The sequence below is a fragment of the Equus quagga genome, chromosome 12, assembly GCF_021613505.1.
Source record: "Equus quagga isolate Etosha38 chromosome 12, UCLA_HA_Equagga_1.0, whole genome shotgun sequence".
Classification (NCBI taxonomy): Eukaryota; Metazoa; Chordata; class Mammalia; order Perissodactyla; family Equidae; genus Equus; species Equus quagga.
In genome coordinates this window covers 24,692,410-24,711,487 of record NC_060278.1, presented here as the reverse complement: position 1 = coordinate 24,711,487, position 19,078 = coordinate 24,692,410, and the positions used below count along the sequence as shown (strand labels likewise).

At 47.9% G+C, this 19,078-nt stretch overlaps 1 protein-coding gene across 5 annotated transcripts in view; it reads left to right on the top strand.

Annotated features, from left to right (window-relative positions):
- Positions 1–18,524, top strand: part of GATA3 (GATA binding protein 3) — a 29,132-nt gene extending 10,608 nt beyond the window's left edge. For 2 of the 5 annotated variants that reach the window (XM_046678553.1, XM_046678552.1), the window contains exons 3-6: positions 2,182–2,721; positions 7,997–8,142; positions 12,361–12,486; positions 16,433–18,524. In XM_046678553.1, the coding sequence (XP_046534509.1) occupies positions 2,182–2,721; positions 7,997–8,142; positions 12,361–12,486; positions 16,433–16,717 (1,097 nt within the window). In that variant the 3' untranslated portion in view covers positions 16,718–18,524. The remainder of the gene's footprint in view (positions 1–2,181; positions 2,722–7,996; positions 8,143–12,360; positions 12,487–16,432) is intronic. The other 3 variants (XM_046678557.1, XM_046678554.1, XM_046678556.1) reach the window with 3 other exon arrangements.
- Positions 18,525–19,078: the final 554 nt, after the last annotated feature.

Here is a 19,078-nt window from a genome sequence, read left to right as displayed (position 1 = left end):
ACAGGCGCAGCGGGCGTCTCTCCGCGCCTGGTGTCCCCGGGCCTGGCGCTCACCTGGCGGGCGCCGAGCCGCAGCCCTCTCTCCCCGCCGCCGCAGGGTGGGGGCCTCGGGGGGTCCCAGGCGCTCCGAGCCGAGGCTTTGCCTCCGCCGGCCGCCCTCCCGGCCCGGCAGCCGGCGCCGGCCCTAGCGCCTCGGACTCGGCGCTTTCAAAGCGCTTCGCTCCGCCAGTTACTTGGTAGCTCTTTCCCGGGGGCTTCTGCCGGCGTGCCTCAGTTTGTTTCTCCGGCGCATTTCCAGAAAGGCCCAAGAGGCGAATTTATTCCCGCTGCTCCCTTTTGCCCTTTCCCTAAAGCTAGTGCATTTGGTTTCTAGGCAGATCCCTTACCTCTTGGCTCTGAGGAATGGCGTTCTGGTGATTGGAGGGGTTTTGGTGGAAAGACTACTGTCTTAAGCGGGGGACATCTGAGGTTTCCTAGATTCCCGGTTGCACAGAATTCTCCTGCGTCTTTGCTTTGGGATTGCCTCCTTGCCTGCTCCGGCCAGCTCTCGCCATACTCTCTCCTCTGGCCTACCACCGTGCCACTAGGCTCCCGAAGGAGATTCAGGATCCATTGGGGTTTCTTATTATGAAGAAGAGATCTCAGTTGCCTTTCTTTTTTTTCCTTTCTCTTTCCCCTTGAGAAGTTTAGGAAAGTTCTGAAATGTTAAAAAGAAAGCCAGTCCTATATAGTTAGGGGGAAAAAAATCTCTAACGTTTTCCAGCTGTAAGGGTGTTTCTAAAGAAGAAATAGGAGCAAAATTTCAGGCGGAGAAAACGTGAGGCTCTCTCAGTCCGCCCGACCAGGTCTGCCCTGGTCCCCCTGCTTAGCGCCCGGGTTGGCGCCGATGACAGAGCCCCTCCGGCAGCCGGCGTGCGCAGCCCTGCTGTCACCAGGTTTTAAACAATTGTTTCTGTGGATGGGGCGCTCTTTGCCCTCGTTCTGTGCAGATCAGCAGTAAAGTGGAAATGCGGTAGATGCAGACTTAATATTATTTACTATACGACTTCCTGCATAATATGAATCTTGACCCTTGGTGTTCAGAGAACTCGCCTCCCCCCTCCTCTCCCCTCCCCTTCCTTTCTCTCAAGATTTTAGTTTCAGTATTGTTCTTGATGGTTAAATAGAATGTCAAATGCTGAGGCAGGTACTGGATTAAAAGATCAATAAGTGCGTGGATTTTCACTTGCAGCTTCAGTGTCCCTCTCTCAGAGCGTATGGACTACTCTGAGCTGTGGTTGCCTTAAAACTGTGTATTGCATATAAAGGCTAAAGACCCTCTGTGTGTGAGTGAAATAAACACAAACACTGGAATTTTGTGTCTCAGGGGCTCAGGTGAAAATTCACATATTGCGCGGGTGGAATCATCTTTGAGAGCATATGGGGCTTATTTTATTTCCTTCTGTAGGTTTGGGGAGCTTGAGAAAGACAGAAAAAAAGGGTCCAGGCTTGGAAACTTTCTCCAACAGTCTGAGCAAATTAAAATTTCCTTGTCAGTCCCACTTCAGGCCTTGCCACTTACCAGCAAGCAGTGAAGCTGGGTTACTTGGAAGTCACCCTAAAATGCCCCTCTCCTCTCTTCCAAGCCCTCTCCTTCTTGCACTGGGCATTAGGAGCTGGCACTCCTGCTGGGCCCCTCTCCAGGGTCCGGTGTGTTGTGTCGTCCTGGTGCTGAGCAGTGTTGCGGCCAGGCTCCCTCAACCAGGCCTCATCATTCACAGCCTGCTGTCTTATCAGGCTGGCTGGGATTAGGTCTGGGATGGGGGACTCCAGGCCATTGAAGGAAACCGATAAATTAAGTCAGGTCCTAGAAGAGGGACCCCAGGGGGTGCGATTTAGAAAGTGGATCTGGAGGGGCTGAATAAGCCAAGGGGCCCTTCTCCACTCCGCTGTAGCCCCTCTTGGGTGTCAGACCCAGGCCCCTAACTCGGCTGGACTTGATGGGACATTAGTGTGGGAGAGAGGGGTGAAGAGTGTGTGCTGGCCAAGGTACTCGGGGGTCTGCCTGGATTAGAAACAGCAGGCCTGGTGCAAGTGGAGGCTGTGTTTGGGATCTTCCAGATGGGGAGGGGGGATGGAGGGGAGAGCCTCCTGGGGCTGCTCTCACGTGCATTTCTCTCTCCTGTCCCTTCTCTTCCCCCAGCAGGGAGCCAGGTGTGTCGCCCGCCTCTGCTGCACGGATCCCTGCCCTGGCTGGACGGCGGCAAGGCCCTGGGCAGCCACCACACCGCCTCGCCCTGGAACCTCAGCCCCTTCTCCAAGACGTCCATCCACCACGGCTCCCCGGGGCCCCTCTCCGTCTATCCCCCCGCCTCGTCCTCGTCGCTGTCGGCAGGCCACTCCAGCCCGCACCTCTTCACCTTCCCGCCCACCCCGCCGAAGGATGTCTCGCCGGACCCGTCGCTATCCACCCCAGGCTCGGCCGGCTCGGCCCGGCAGGACGAGAAGGAGTGCATCAAGTACCAGGTGCCGCTGCCCGACAGCATGAAGCTCGAGGCCTCGCACTCCCGCGCCAGCATGCCCACCCTGGGCGGGGCCGCCTCGACGGCCCACCACCCCATCACCACGTACCCGCCCTACGTCCCCGAATACAGCTCTGGACTCTTCCCGCCCAGCAGCCTACTGGGGGGCTCCCCCACCGGCTTCGGATGTAAGTCGAGGCCCAAGGCGAGATCCAGCACAGGTAGGAGCCCCTTCTCCCCCACCCGCCTCTCCCTCCCCTAAACCCAGGGCAAGGAAAAGGGGGCGTGCAGCCAGGCCCCCCAGGGGAGCTGGGCGGGGGTGTTTCAGCCCCTTCGGAGATTTGCTTTCTTCCCATTCTTCCAGTGGGGGAAGAATGAGGTGTATCCTATCTCCTTCTAGTCTTCAGAGCAGAGGGGAAGTGGGATCTCATTTAAAACCCTCCAATGAGCTGGGTAAGGAAATAAAACAAGAACAAAATACTCTGCCTGCTGGCCTGCCCCAAAACTTCTGGATTCTGCCAGGAACTCTAGTCAAGCTTCCAAGACCAAATGGAAGGCCCAGGGAATAAATCTTGAGTGTTTAAAGCTAAAACGAAACCTCTTGAAGCCTAAACAAACACAGGTCCCTCCTATGACCCCCCTGGCCTCTGGGACCGTCTGACTCTTCCTCTGGCTCGGCTCAGAGGGGGTCATGCAGTCGACAGAGGACAGCCCCCTGTACAGACCTGTATAAATAGAGTGTGTATATGTTTTTTGTGGGGGGCGGGACCCTGGCAAAGGCAGCACACATACTCTTTGCGTGAAAAAGGGGGCTCTCATCCCATCTTCTGGGAGAGAGAGATGGGCTCTTGCCTGAGGAAACAGTTGAAGGAAAATCAGAAGTCGCAGGGCCCAGTTCCCTGCAGTGACTTCTGGGGGACTCCAGCGGGACAGCCCAGGGCGGGACAGGAAGCCGTCTTAGGACATTCGCTTCAATTGTTCTGAAGCCAGAGGAGGTAGGAAGAACTGAGAAAGCTTCTCCAGGTGTGTGCCTCTGCTTCCTCTGCTCATCCTCTCTCAAAAAACGTGCACCCTGCCTCCACGCACGCTGCCTGTTCATTCTCTCGGGGTAGACACTTGCATTAAAAAAAGCAGAAAACGCACAGCGAGTATTTTTGCTTTAAAAATAAAATAATCCATCCCCGATGTTGTCTGTGAGCGAAACAGCCAAATCAGAGACTTTGGGATTCTCTGAGATGGGATTTAACTATATTTTTAGAGATGTTTTTGTGAGGATTGTGGTGTCTGCTTGGAGGTGTCCAGTTCAGGGTAGATGTCTCTGCCGGGACCATTTCACTGCCTTCCCTCTTTCTCTCCCTCTACAGAGATTCTATAGACAGAGAAGTGGTGGAAACCTTGAAACAGAGCTGGCAAAACCCGGGTTTAGAAAACTTCCGAGGGAGGGCTCTGGGAGCCCAGTGACCATGAGATCAGTTTTCAGGGTTTTTTCCAGGGTGACATTCACTCCGACGGCCTGGGCAGGACTGTCTCTATTTAGTTGATATGTTTTAGCTAATCCAATTATTTTCAGGCTGCTGCCCGCGACAGTTGCATTGTTTATCCCGCGCCAGGAACTTTAATAGAGTCCGGATGCGGTTAGGCTGACTGAAGAACTCAGACCTGCATGTTCAGTACATGAAAGTCGGCAGAGGGAAAGGGAGGCAGGCGAACTGGTGGAGGCAAAGAGAAAGCAAGAGGAAGAAAGAACGGGCAGAGGACAGTGGCTACGCTGCCTCGCCAGGGGCTGGGTTTGGACCTGGAGGGGAGGGTTCCAGAGAAAGGGGGTACAGCTTTGCATAAACACCAGGATTAGATTCAGGCTTGAGGGCTGATTGCAGAGAGGGCGATGGTGTGCATTTTGAGGTAGTTATGGGATTTTTGTTTAAGTTCTCTTTTCTGGTAGGGCTAAAAGTTTGGGGCAGATCGTGGTATCTGAGGCCGGTGTGGTGGTTTGTGTGGGGGGAGGGGACCCAGTGACTTTTCCAAAAGCCTCTGGTTTCTCTGCCCTCATTTCCGTGTTTGAGTTCTTCCCCTCTGTTGTGCACACCTTCTGCCTCTGGTTTAGTCTTGTCTTTTCTCTCATCTCTTTTCTTAAGACTCTGAACTTTTGGGGCGGGTTCGGGAAAGAGCTGCATTTCCCTAAGCCAGAACCAGGAGCACCTCCATACCTATTTTATTTTTTGGGCGAGGGAGAGAGGAGAGGTGACTATTTAAATTTGGCTTTTTACTTCCTCCTCCTTATTCCTTTCTCACAGTCAAAAAAACCAAGAACAGCACACCTGGGCACCAGGGAGCCGGGACTTTGGGAGTGTGGGAGGGTGGAGGGGAAGTTTCAAGCCACCTTCTGTGTAAAGAGGGTGGAAGTGGTGGGAATTCTTGAGGAGGGGATTCTCTTGGTTTTAGCGGTCGCATTTTTTTTTTTTTAACCTCTTCTTTGCAAACGCACTTGAAGGAGGAGACAGAGAAGACAGGGTTGTCGCATTTAGGAGAAACGGTTGAAGCTGTGGTTAAGGGCACCTACAGCTTTTTTAACGCCCCGGGGCTGTCGGTGCTGGGATAGAACTTTGCAAACAAAAGACAGAGGCTTTTTTGCAAAGGGCCATTTCTTAGCTCTGCCACCTCCTCTCACCCTGGGCATCCCCCTCCACTTCCCTCTGGACATGACCTCCCGCCCTGCTCCCTACCCCTGCCGTCCAGCCCATTTCAGGATTTCAGTTGGAGACGAAGGGGTGTTCGAAAAACGGCTGTTGAACGTCAAGAGGCCTAGCGGCTCTGTGGTTCTTGTCACCTAAGAGAGAGGTGTCTGTCTGAGCAGCTCACACCAGGCAGTAAGCGAGGAGAGGGAAAGAAAGTGGGAGACAGTCAGGGCCTCCCGTAGGAAATTGGTTGTTGGCTGAAGTCACAGACTGGAGGCAACAAGGAGGAAAGAGAAAACATAAGAAAAGCCACACCAGGCAATCACAGACTTGTGGAGTGAATCTAGACCAAACATTGCTCCAGTGTGCAGGGCCTGGCTGCAGAGGCAGCCGTTGCAGCTTTTAAGGGCCCTCTGAAAAGGAAGCCAGTCATCCTCCCCACCGCCTGACAAAGGGAAGGAAATCAGACTAATCGCGTCAGGCTGGGAGATCCCCCAGCCCAGGGTGCCCAGGAGCAGGGCGGCCAGCCAGCCCCGCGCCTGTCATAGCCACGGCCACAACTCCCACCTAAGCTGCTGCTGCTGCTGCTGCTGAGGGGAGCAAGAAGCCAGCGCACCCTCGCAGCCAGCCGTCTGCCAACGCCCAAGTGGGAAAGGGACAAAATGACTGGGAACCTGCGAGGCCCCTGTCTTGGCAGGATGGGGTGGGCCTGGAGCCCCAGCCAGCAGAGGCCAGTGTCGCTGCCCCCACAAGGGGGTGACCCAGTGCCCACTTGGAGCATGGAATCTGCGGGCTTGTCCGCCTCCAGGCTTGGCTGCTGCTGGCACCTCCTCGCCCACTCGCCCTTTCCTCCTTCCTTCTTGCCTCCCCCGCATCCAGCCAGCCACCTCCCACAGGCTTTTGACCCCAGCCAAAGGTGTCTGGATGCAGTTCAGTCCAAAGTCTTTTTTGAGGGCTGAGCAATGCTGTTGGGTCCCTAGAAAGTGCTCCTGGCACACAGGGCCAGCTTTTGTAGATAATCACAGGGGTTCTTGGAAAGCTCTCTAAACCCCGGGCTTAAGAACCTGTTTTGAATTTGGAGCAAAAAACCAAAATCTCTCTTAACTCCTTAAAATTTTTTGGCAAAAGTAAAGTGCACAAAAATTACTCAGCACCGTCGTGGACTCTAGTGTTGGAGGAGGCAAAACTCTCTTCCATTTCCAAAGGTTCTTTTCCTCCCCCAGAACCCAGCCCAGGAGAACAGCGTAGGTCCCAGGGGTCAACCCCCCAATTCCTTCATACTGGGGGTTTCCAAAGGCTGAGCAGTTTTGGGGTCCCCATGCTAGCCTCTCCCTCCTTGTAGGGGGTTAAGATTCCCAAGGGCCTGCCAGGTTCTCTTCCCCCACCCTAGCCTTCCTGGTAGTTTGGGGTTAGCTGATTAATCTCTCAAGACCAAACAACATTTAGGGGTTCTCTTTCTCCCCAGCATCCTCCAAAACCTCCCTCCTGCACCCCCAAAGAGAGCCAGACCCTTTCTGGCCCCTCCTCCTGGGAGGACCAGCTCCAGCGGAGCCACTGGCTCCTGCAGGGTTGGGTCGGGCGGGGCGGGGGCTCCTCCTGGGATCCAGGCTCGGTCAGCATCGAGCTGGTGCGGCGGCGCCTCCGGGAGAAGGAGGCCCCCCACGAACTGGGCAGATTCTGCCATAAACCGCCCCCCTCCTCCTCCCCGCACCGAAGTTGCAAAGAAACCACCAGCGAACTCCCCCGTGTCCTCAGATGGTATTTGGAGGTGTCGCCAGGAGCTCCCCTCCGGAGGTGGGTCAGGTCACCCGCCCGCCCCTGCAGTGAACGCTGCTCGAACCCGGCCTGGCCGGTTTCTGTTTATTTTGTTTGTTTGTTTGTTGGAAAAAGAGCAACGCAGGCAGGCCTGGTTGAGGAGCCGACCTAGAGGCCCCTGGTCTCCGATCTGCTCCTCGCTGGCTCTGCCCCTCCCAACGCTGCTCTTCCTCTCCCCTCCTCCCTCCCCAGGTTCCTTGCTAACGACTGTGCTGTGCATCCCTGTAACACCCCTGGCCTGGGCCGGCTGGGGTCATGAGTCCACTTCAGTCCCTGTCCCAGTGGCTGGGAAACTGTAGAAAACCTGAGCCTTTTCTAGGCAGAAAAAAGATGATGGGGGTGTGAGCGTACCCTGTGGGATCGTCGTCTATTACTTGCCAGCCAGGGACATTTACAGTATTATTGGAAGTAAAATCGAATGCCCTGGCTACTAAAATCAATCAGCCAAGTGATCAATCTATTCGTCTCTTTATTATCTGTTTATCTATCTGGCCATTGATGATGCTTTCCTTTTTCCCCATCCTCCTCTTCATTATTTAATCGATTTGTATAGACAGACCTAGCCACGATAATGGGTCACCTTTGTTTTTCCTTTGAGGGAAATGAATGGAATGTTTTGCTTTCGCCATGGTCCAGGGCTCAGAGTTTTCTCAGGGAACTATTTCGAGCTGAAATCTGCCTTCCTCCTTGGCTTGGTTTGGTCTTCCCCATCAAGTCGGGCAGGCCCGGAACCAGCAGAAGTTCTGCTGCTGTTTATTCACGCCCCGCTTCTTGGGATGGAGCTGGCTGTGGACGGGAATGAGACTGAGGCCATGAGACAGCCCTACAGTAACTCGTTTCAACTTGGGAGCCACCTTCGAGGGAGGTGGGAGTGGGAAAGCTCCCCAAAAGAAGGAAGAGAGAAAAAAAAGTTCTCCACGTTACTTTCACTCCCTAGTTCCCAGCACTGGCAGCTTCCCTGGGTGTTTTCCTCCCATAAGTGACTTATGTGCAATCTTGTTTCTAGAAGGCAGGGAGTGTGTGAACTGCGGGGCGACCTCGACCCCACTCTGGCGACGAGATGGCACCGGGCACTACCTCTGCAATGCCTGTGGGCTCTACCACAAAATGAACGGACAGAACCGACCCCTCATCAAACCCAAGAGAAGGCTGGTGAGTTGTCCTTGGGAAGCCCAGCTCCAACACGGACCATTTCGTCTTCAATTTCCTCTCTTCAGGAAGGAGCATTTTCTGCAGGAAATTGGCAGGACAGCTCAAAATCATGTCAGCTTGCTTGGGATAGTTTTTTTTTTCTTTTCTTTTTCCAAATTATATATACAGCAAAGCTCGCTCTCTCTTTTTTTCTCTTCATATTTCTTAAGTCACTTATTGCCTTTTTAAGGATGTTGACTTCTTGGTTATCAAATCTGAAGTGTGTTTGCTGGTGGAATGATTGCTTTAATGGGACAACTGATTTAAGATGCATTGATGATGACAGAGAAATTTAGTATGAGGATGGAATGTCCCAGGCACCATCCGGAACATGTTCCTGATGTATAGGTGGGAATGCTAGCATTCGGTGACAGGCTCAGTGCTGTCCTAGTGCCATGGATGAGTCTTGTGTGCCAATGCTTTAAGATTGATGGGGCCAATTAACTGGCTCTCACAAGCGGCAACCACTGAGCCTAGTAGAGTCCTGGGGGGCTTTGGGAAGAAGCAGAAGAAAAAGAAGAAGATTGGCAACAGATGTTAGTTCAGGTGCCAATCTTAAAAAGGAAAAAAAAAAAAAAACAGAATTGAGAACTTTCCACAGATAATTCCTCTGGGAAAAAATTGTGTGATTCCTGCCTTGCCTCTTGGTCCCACCTAGCTTTTAGTCTTGTTTTCTCTTTGAACCATTATTGGTAGGGTGATAGTTCCCCGCCCCGCCACCATTTTTCTTTCTTAAATTTCTTGACCCTTAGGAATACTTGAGAAAACTGGCACTGTCAAGCATTTATAAGGAAAACTAGCAAGAGAGGCTCATACGTAAGCTTGTCTTTGGACCTCAGACCAGACTGAATAGCAAGTGTCTGTAACAGACAACTAAAAGCGGCCTTGGCAAATGATGACTCTAACCACAGGCAAGAGATCAAAATGCTCTTTGTGGTGATGACATTCACCAAGTAGAGAAGGGAGGAGGGGAATTTCCCCATGCAGATTAATGGATGAAGCAGCATCCATCACATTTTAAAGGGGGGAAAATCCTCTGTGTTCTTTTTAAAGAATTGTCTTCCCCATCATATTTTAATTCAACTCAATACCTTTCACATCCTCTTTAGAAGAAGGAAAAACTTTCTGGGGTTGGATGTGTCCATGGACTAATTTTTGACAATCTTCAGTCTCTAGGCTTTATTCTTTACCCCCTTCTCCAACTTTCTCAACCTGCCCCCCACTTGTCCCCATGCACTGTGGTATTTTTTTTTTTTTCCTTTCTCTCATGTGCAAAGCTAACTTCCTAGGAAAAAGCTGCCGGATATCTGAGCACTGGAGATAACTCATAAACAACGACTCAGCTTCCCCAACCTAAACATCAAGATGTTTGAACGTATCAGAACAAGACGAGTTTTAAAAAAAAATGGCTGGAGGTGTTAGCACAGAATGAATATGATCACACCACAAAAGAATGTTCTGAATCACTCAAAACCTGGCCTTAGAAAAAAAAAAAAAAAAGAAAAGAAAAAGAAAAGGAAAAAAAAGAAAGAAAACTAATAACAAAAACTTTCTTGTTAAAACAAGGCAGGGTACCATTATAATTGGGCTTTCTTTTTACTGTACGAGGAAAGAAGGAGAAAGAGGGAGCACAGTGACCGTCTGCAGCCTGGTTCATGAGCAAGAAGACGTTTGACATTTTCTTGGAGTTTCTTCTGTCTGGGCACATTGCATAGGAGGGCTCCACTTGCATTTTATATAATTCTGTCTTCATTTACCTTTCCTAAGAAATCTCTAGAACTCTGAGTAATAATTGCTTTTAATTCTGGAGTTCATTGGCTGTCACTTTTTAAGCTATCTTTTCTTTCTTACTCATCCGTTCTGGGTGGTTTTATATTTTTAGTTCCATAGAATTCATATGCTCCAGAGAGACACGTAGGGCACATTCAGGATTTTTTTTTTTTTTTTTAAAGGCCTCAGATGTATTCGACTTATGAATACCTAGAACTTTCTTTTTCTTCTTTCCTATATTTCCTATGCCTTCGCTCCGGCGCCGGCTCTCTGGTTTGCTATTTTCGCTTTGCACATTTGCAGATTCGCTGAGGACCGCCCAGCCATCGTGTGGCTAGCTCTTCCGTAAGATGCATATCTAACACTGAATAAACTCATGCAGGAAATAGGAGAAAGGACCAAAGGGAAGATCCATGGAATTTTTTTTCCTGGTGTCATCAGGATTTTCACATCTGACAACTAACTGAGTAGCTTGCTTTATTAACCTACTTTGTGTCCTGCTAGTGAAGTCAAACAGTGTGGCTTTTAGAGGTTCTGTGTAAATTCGCATAAAGTCTGAGCTGGTTGTATTTCTGTTACTGTTAATATGTTGCAAAGGGCTGCCTGTGAGTCTCGGCACTGGAGCTCCCATTTTACTGGCTGGCGTTTTGTGCTTGTAGTACACATTCCAAGCTGTTGGGCTGGGAGATCCGGGCCCTGAATAGATATTAGTCTACTATATCCGAGTATTTCTTTTAAAGAAAAAAAAAGTACAGGAAGATAATAATAATCACATGATAACAGAATTGTCAAAATCATTAAGCAGTGATGTTATGTATCATTTTCTTCCCAAGAGCGTACAAGGGAAACAGTTATAAGTCTTACATCATCACGTTTCATAAAGCAGGTGGGCATAGGTTGGTGGGGTTAGAGGCTGCATTCTTGGACTGTGGTGAATTATTTTCAAAATGGACAGCCGAAAAGTGGAATCTTCCTTAGAACACAGAAAATAAAGAATTACTAAAAAAAAAAAAAAACAAACAAAAGGCCACAGCTCTGCTATTTAAGCCAGTAGGAAGGAGGGGCATATCTGTGGAACTGTTTCGTGGCTTGAAAGGAAAGGAATCAGTCTGGTTAATTCAGAATTGCCACTGGGTTTTCCATATCTGGCATATTTGGCCCAACTTCTTGCTTGACAAAATATTGATGGAGAAGTGCGCTGTGATCGCTGTAGTTTCTGTTCCACGCTTTTATAAGTGTGCCAGAATTTTCCTGATCACAGATAAAGACCAGCTGAATTCTTTCTCCCTCTCTAGCCTTTGACAATATTTTGGAGTCCAGGAGCAGGAATGATTCTGCAGTTCAAATTTTCTTTTTAGATTTGAGGGGTGAGGAGGTGAGAGAGGAGTATGTCAGAAGTGACTCAACCCCATTGTCTTTCAAAAGTTTTTGAGTTTAATTTTTTTAAAAGTATGAACAGAGAGAACAGTCCCCTCCCTTATCAATGTAAGTGCATCAAAAAGTGAAAGAAAAATCTCCCTTTTAAAGGAAATGAAGGCAGTGACACAATCAAATAATTAAAATTCAAGTGGAGGCTGACATCTATCTGACTTGCGACTATTCTGCTCTGCAAACAGCAAAAAGAAAATACCTAATTTCAAGAAGGTGAAATGAGATCGAGCAGGAGGAGGGGCCAGTGTTGCTGTTGAAAAACAAAATTCCTTGTTGTTTCCACTTTGTCTCATTAACTGGAAGCTACCTAAAGAGAATGAGGTGGCTGTCACCAGGAGTGACAAAATTTGGAAGTGACCAAAGTGCAAGCTGTGTAAATTTAGGACCACTACCAATTGGCTGGGGTCCTGTTCCCTTAGGATGTCCTGCTCTGTGCCTCCTAAGTCATACATCCCCTGAGTGGAAGCCGCACATGTGCACAGACGCTCTCTGTTCTCTTTGCAATCCGGTGTTTCTTTATTTGGATCTATCAGTGACGATGCTGGCTTTTGCTCTTCCTTTGCTGTTAGCATATTATGATGGCCAATAGCCTTGCTGAGACTTGATATTCTTGGCAATTCAAAATTGCGACCTATAACAATTTAACATCCAGTGAACTTTGTCGAAAGGGAACAGGAGGAACATTATTTCAGAGAGCTGGCATCAGCTTTCTGATCCTCCTGGCTTCTCCCTGAGGGAAGAGCAGGCTGCATCCTGACCACTTGACTACAGTCTGATGCCCTCCTGTGCCAGGCAATCGGCTATCTTTTTCTTCTTGAGGCAGCTTTTGGGATCTTTATTACTTTCATGTGGGCCACTTGCTAGTTTTGATTTCAATGATAATTTCTTTTCATTTTTTTAAAAAAGTCTGTCTCTGTCGTTCTGAAAACACGTTTAAAGTTTGTTTTGGTTTTGCGCTCTCTCTCTCCCTGCTCCCAGTCGGCAGCGAGAAGGGCAGGTACGTCCTGTGCAAACTGTCAAACCACCACTACCACTCTCTGGAGAAGAAATGCCAATGGGGATCCTGTCTGCAACGCCTGCGGGCTGTACTACAAGCTGCACAATGTAAGTGTCTCGGGGACCGGCTAGAACCATCTTGCTTTCTGATGATGCCCACAAAGAGCATCCCCCTTTCCAGGTCCCCTTCTCGATTGCAGTTGCCCTCTTTTGGGGCAAATAACAGGCCTCAGATAACCAAAGCCATAGGACCAGTGTGGGAAACTAGTTTGTACAGGGTGGCCTTGATGAGACTGTCAGGTTTAAAGACGGGACGATTCAACCCCCTTAGTATGTATGGGAACCACCATGTGCAATGCAGAGATCCAATATGCATGGTGGGCCTCGTTTGAGTTTTTAAGGGAGAAAAATCTTCCTCTTGGAAAACAAAAAAAGTCACCATTTCTATTTTGATGTTTCCTTGCGGCTTACACTTTTTGCAAAATAGAGAAAGAGAGTGATCGAGAGAAAGGTAAATAGAATTGTAATGCATGGCACACGAATTCCTGAAACGGAGGGGCCGATTCAGTTACTGAGGGGTAAAAAGTCTTGGCTTAACTTGTGCTGTGAATTTGAAATGGATTCTTTGTGTGAAAGACCTGAAATGAAATGTCTGAGAGATTTCATCCGATGGCCTCGTCCTAACCAGCAGAGAACTGGGGAAAGCGGCGGAGGTTATCCAGACTAGGGAAAAGAAACGTAGTGTTTTCTCCTTCTGCATCACATTAGCAGGATGACAACTGCCAGTCAGACCCCTGGGTTTAGCTGTGTCATTTCTAATCTTTTAATTTGGGGTCCTCCCATTTTGTAATACCTTAAAAAAAAATTTCAGGAATTTTTTTTTTCCTGCAACAGCTCTGGCCTGAAGTTTGTGTTAATCCCAAAGGAAGAATCGTCATTTCTCGCTCTCTCTGTCTCTCTCTCCTCTTTAGCTCTGTCTGATTCTCCTAAAGTCTTTGCCAATCTGACTTTGGCAAAGTCTGGGGCTGAACGGGGAAGAGGCACAGCTTTGGGCTCCTGCCATTCTGGCAGTCAACTCGTCTTACTCGGGAATACCTGGGAACTGGGGAGGAAGCATCTCTCGTTAGATTTTTTTGAGTCACAGGAGAACGTCTCATGGTGACCTCAGCACCCCAATTCTTTTTTTTCTTTTGGGAATAAGTTGCAGCGATTCTCAGGGACCCTGTGAAACTTGTCTCCCTCCCTTCGGTGTCATGCCCTCTTCACGTGGTCCCCATGCAGGGCCCAGCACTAATGGAACTAGGGTCTCCCTGCCTTCAGTCATTGTCCCTCACATCTTCGGACTGTGGGACAAATCCATTTATCAGTGACAAAACCCAAGTCCTATTTTCACTTTGGGGAATTTACTTGCTCACTGCCGGGGAGATGAACAGATTTGTGATTAAAGTTTGGAAGATTTGGGGCAGTCGAGTGTATGAGCTACCCTAGTCATCCGCGCAGCCTATAAAATTATTTTGAGGTTGTACTTTGTAGTTTTCAAAGAACTTGCGTGTTACTTGATTACATTTGAGGCTCAAATAGTCCCATGATGTAGCCAGGGCAGAAATTATTCTTATTTCCGTTTTACTTGATGAAACTGTGACTCAGAAGAAGCAAGTAAGTAGCGCAGGGGAACAGGAGGCTGCTGGAGAGGAGTCACGAGCGGTTTCAGACTAGCAGAAGGCCATCCTGGGAGGTCTGTAGCGTTAGGACTAACAGGGACCAGTGGGGAGGAAACACTTTCTCATTTTAGGATATGCCAAAGTTCAATTCCAAGTAATGGATTGTGTGTGTGTGTATTTCTTTCCTATTTCCACAGAAGTATAGGAATTATGGGACATTAACCAGCTATAAATTTCTCTATTTGATGAGATAAGCTCATCAAGTCGTGGTGAGATATGATCTCAATTGTGTCCAATCTAAAAATAATATTTCTGGAGACTAGGAGTTTCTCATCAAATCAAAGAAAACCCAAGGAACCTTTTCCATTCCTCGCTTCCACCTTATTCTTAATTAGCTGCCAACTTCACAACTGGGCTCCAGGGGCCGGGAGAGAGAACCTTGCTCACCACCAAGAGTGGTTTTTCTATCTTCTCTGGTTGAGTAAGAATTCACAAAAGGAGGCGATTTACATGTATTTAACAATAAGAGATAATAGTCTGTTAACATCGTCGTGGTGTTGTGTTTTGTGCGGCCTATCTAGGTACCTACGCGTGTATGCCATAGTTAGTTCCTTTCTTCTTATCTAGGTGTTTCGATAACTAGCTATCTCAGTATCAGTGTGTCCAGGTGGTGTTGGGACTAGTTATCGGGGTTTGGGTGGCTATCTGTGTAACTAGATATTATATTTAGATACCCGGCTGTGTATATCTAGGTATCAGCCTAAAGAACTGTGTGTCTAGACATTATCTTGGGGAAGATTTGATGTGACAGTAGATTCCTATCACCTCTGTAGGCTGCGTCTTTATCTTGATTATAACTTTGAAGAAGGAACCCTGAAATGTTCTTTTGGCAGCGACCTTTTAGATCCTCTGCTGTCGCTCACGTTGCTTTCCTGCACCAGGGGAAACCAGGTCTCAGCTCCACTGTGGGGCTCTGTCCCCCTCTCCAGGGTGACCTCTCCCAGCTCAGCTCCAGGCAGCTGTGTTTGCTGCTCCTAGAAGCATTGTCAACAGCCTCTCTCTCTCGGCCTTTTGGATTCTCTCTTCCTTAACGGTCATCTTCTAGCTTTTGGAGCAGGCGGGTAGATCCTGGAGCTGTGAGAGGCTCTTCTCTTTCTTCATCCTAGAGGACCCTAGAGAGAGAAGATGCTTCTTCCCCAAGGAGCCAGAAATGACCCAGACCCCGAGATGCCCTTCTTAGTCCCTTTGCCACATTCCCCTGGGAACGTGGCCGGATGTGTTGGTTCCTATCCACGGCGGATGTCTGCTGTTGAGGTTAATCTGATTCTGACTCCTTGTGGGGAGGGATGTCTGTTTGTTTTGTCAAGTCCCCTCTCTTGATTTTGCCCCTCCCAAAGCAAATGTATTTTAAAAACAAAACAAATGAGGCTTCTCAAGAGGAGGGAGATGCTGCACTGTCTCGGAGACTGAAGACTGGTGATGCTGAGAGTCGGCGCTGGCCTGTGTCTCTTTAGTTCATTCCCGGTCTTTGGATTTAGGAGGAGAATGCTTTCAGACTAGCACAGTCCTTTGTACCCCATAAATGGTTATTAAATGCTTGCTGCGCGGTGGTTTAGCTATTTGTCTAGTTAGAAGGGGATAGACAGAACTAGGTAGAAATTTGCAACTTTGAGTCATTGCCCTTCTGAGACATGGGCAAGAGATGATCTTTTGGAAAGACATGTGTGTTAGAAAATGACCCCAGAACATACAAATTCCAGGGGAAGATTTTACAGCACCTCTCGCTGCGAAAAGGCCAAGTAGGAGAGAGGCAACCATAAGTTATTTGAAGAGGGGTGCAGGCCTCGTTTCTGAAGGCAGGTAGACTTACACACTTAAGATCGATTACCTTGGTAGTGCTTTTAAAGTCCCAACACAGGTTTCAGACGAGAAGACATGGTGTTATTTCTCTCTTGAAGATTCCTCGATTGCCTCCATTCTCCTAAAATAGTTTAAGGAAATTCTAATGAAACAAGACAAGTTTTTATAATTTAGTTATCATGGAAGTACAATCCTATGGAGTGGCTCTCTAGAATATGGTCCTGGGGAATGCAAAGTTCTTCCCAAATGAGTGGTGAGGAGGAAGGTAATTAATAATCCCTGCTTGGAACACCTTACCTCTGGTCTCTTGGTTTCTGAAACTGATAGGGGCTGACAGTCGGAACCCCGCCACAGACCTAGCCTGAGGACTCTGGATCCTTGGGAAGGAGGCAGGAAGAGGTGGGAGGAAGGGGCCCCCTGCAAGCAGATCCCTGATCTGGGGCAGTCAGAGGAACCCATATTGGGGTATGAAAGCCTGCACCATTTCAGAGCCAGCAAAAAAGTAAAAAAAAAAAAACTTGATCTCTGTTTAGATTAACAGACCCCTGACTATGAAGAAGGAAGGCATCCAGACCAGAAACCGAAAAATGTCTAGCAAATCCAAAAAGTGCAAAAAGGTGCATGACACGCTGGAGGACTTCCCCAAGGGCAGCTCTTTCAACCCAGCCGCTCTCTCCAGACACATGTCTTCTCTCAGCCACATCTCGCCCTTCAGCCACTCCAGCCACATGCTGACCACTCCGACACCGATGCACCCGCCGTCCAGCCTCTCCTTCGGACCTCACCATCCTTCCAGTATGGTCACCGCCATGGGTTAGAGGCCCTGCTTGATGCTTCACGGTGTCCAGGCGAGAGTCCCTCCGGCCCCTTCTACGTGCATTTTTTTGCAGGAGCAGAATCATGAAGCCGACAACCGATGGATATATGTTTTTGAAGGCAGAAAACAAAATGATGTTTGCCACTTTCGCAGAGGAGCTCACTGTGGGTGTCTGTGTTCTCCATCACTGAATCTGGATCCCATTTGTGAATAAGCCATTCAGACTCATATTCCCTATTCAACAGGGTCTCTCTAGTGCTGTGAAAAAAAAATGCTGAACATTGCATATAACTTATATTGTAAGAAATACTGTACATTCGAAGAAGACTTTGTTGCATCTGGGTAGCTGTAAGAAAGGCATGAAGGACGCCAAGAATTTTAAGGAATATGGGGGAAATTAAGTGTGGAAATTCAGAAGAAACTAGTCTGATATTCCAAATGGACAAACTGCCAGTTTTATTTCCTTTCCCTGGCTGCAGTTGGTTGATGCATTAAAAGAAAAAACAAAAAAAAGGAAAAAAAATGTCATAGGCAAATCATTTGTTCAAAGCTGTGGGCCTCTGTGTAGGAAAGTCTGTCAGTTCCGGGCAATCCATGTTAACACTCGTAAGTTGCCGCGGAGGGTGTCAGAGAGCCTTCCTGGGCCTCCACCCTGTATAAACAAGTCCCTGTAATTGTTGTTTGTATGTATAATTCAAAGCACCAAAATAAGAAAAGATGTAGATTTATTTCATTCTATTATACAGACTGAATTGTTGTACAAATTTATTTACGGCTAGTGTTAAGAATTGCTTTTTGGTTTTAATATTTTCCTTCTCTCTCAATTTTTGGTTGAATAAACTAGATGATGTTCAGTTGACCTAAGGTGCCTGTGCTCCGGAGGGCTTCTTTTCCATTTCGTTTTTTGATGATATTTATTAAGTAGCTTCTAAGGGTACAGCCGCATCTATCCTTTCTCTCACTCCTCCTGCAGCCTGTGCTATGAGGGTAGCAGCGTATGAGCTACCAACTTGCATGTCAGCGACTTAGGCCGGACAGATCGGGGCCTGGGAGCCGCCTGGCTGTTAGCTCCTGTCGTGTTCTGTGTTAGTGACCACTGCCTTTAATACAGTCTGTTGGAATAATAATATAAAATTCATCACCAAGTGAGAATATTTTAAAACAACCAAATACCATCGTATCAAAGTGGTGGCCAAGCTCTTATAGAATCTGGTAGGTCTAGCTAATCTAAGAAAAAGAGCTTAAAAAAAAAAGCAAATCCCAAACGTGTTAATTCACTAGGAGATAATGCAGACCCCAGAGTGTCATCATTTATTCCTGTGGGAAACGGAGCATCTTGGAGCTCTGTTTGGAGCCCAGAGGAAGGCAGCCTGGGGCTGGAGTCCCTTCTGTGGTCCCTAGTGAGCTGCGGTTCCCTCCTCCTTGTGTACCTCGAGGAGACCGTCTTCCTGCAGGAGAAACAGGAAGAATTCCCTGGTGAGATTCACAGGCGGACCGCGCGCGGATGGGTTCCTCGTGGTTCTCTGCAAGACGTAAAGGAACTGGGCTGGCTCTCGAGTTCATTTCTGCTTTTCTTTTCTGCTGCTGACTAACACCACAGTGGAGGGATTTATTGGAATGTTTGCGAGACATGAAATAACTGTTTTGTAACTTATGCTGTATAGTTTCCTTTTACTCTGTTGACAGAATGTGTAACTATGGCACACATTTTAAAATCTCTGTTAATCGCCTCTCTGCTTTCTTAGCAAATATTTTAAACCTAAAGCTAAATGTTGAAATAAAGGAGTAGAGAATTATTGAGATGCAAATGGAGATCTTCCTGGCTCCTGATTCGTGGTCCACAATTTGAGTGTTGTTTTCGATCACTTTTAAAGCACCAAAGGAAATCATCATCTCTTGCCATCTTAAACTTGGGAGGTTTTGCTGTGTAGTTCCAGTGTCTCAGGATTCGCCACCTCTTTTCTTCATGAACATTTGAGTTAATGCCCTTTCACCTTAAGAACAGGGAGTTCAAATTCTTGACATTCTTGGGTTGGGAGGGTTGGGGTGGGCACACGTAGAAAAATCCCAAACTCGGTAATCTAGCTATGTTTTGTTTTAGGTGCCATCATGATAATGGCGTATGTGGTCCTATTTCTTCTTCAGAGAAATGTCATTTTATCCTTCTGTGCATTGATTTGACGTTCTAAAAAGATATTTCCAGAAGATGATGCAAAAGATTTAAAATATATATGATAACAATGATTCACTTTCTTCTCTAGAACGTTATCATATGTTTTCATGGTTTTGTTCTTTTCTTTTTTCTTCATTTAAAAATCTGTAAGACACTAGAAGAGCAATGTAGAGAAGGTTTCATCTAGAA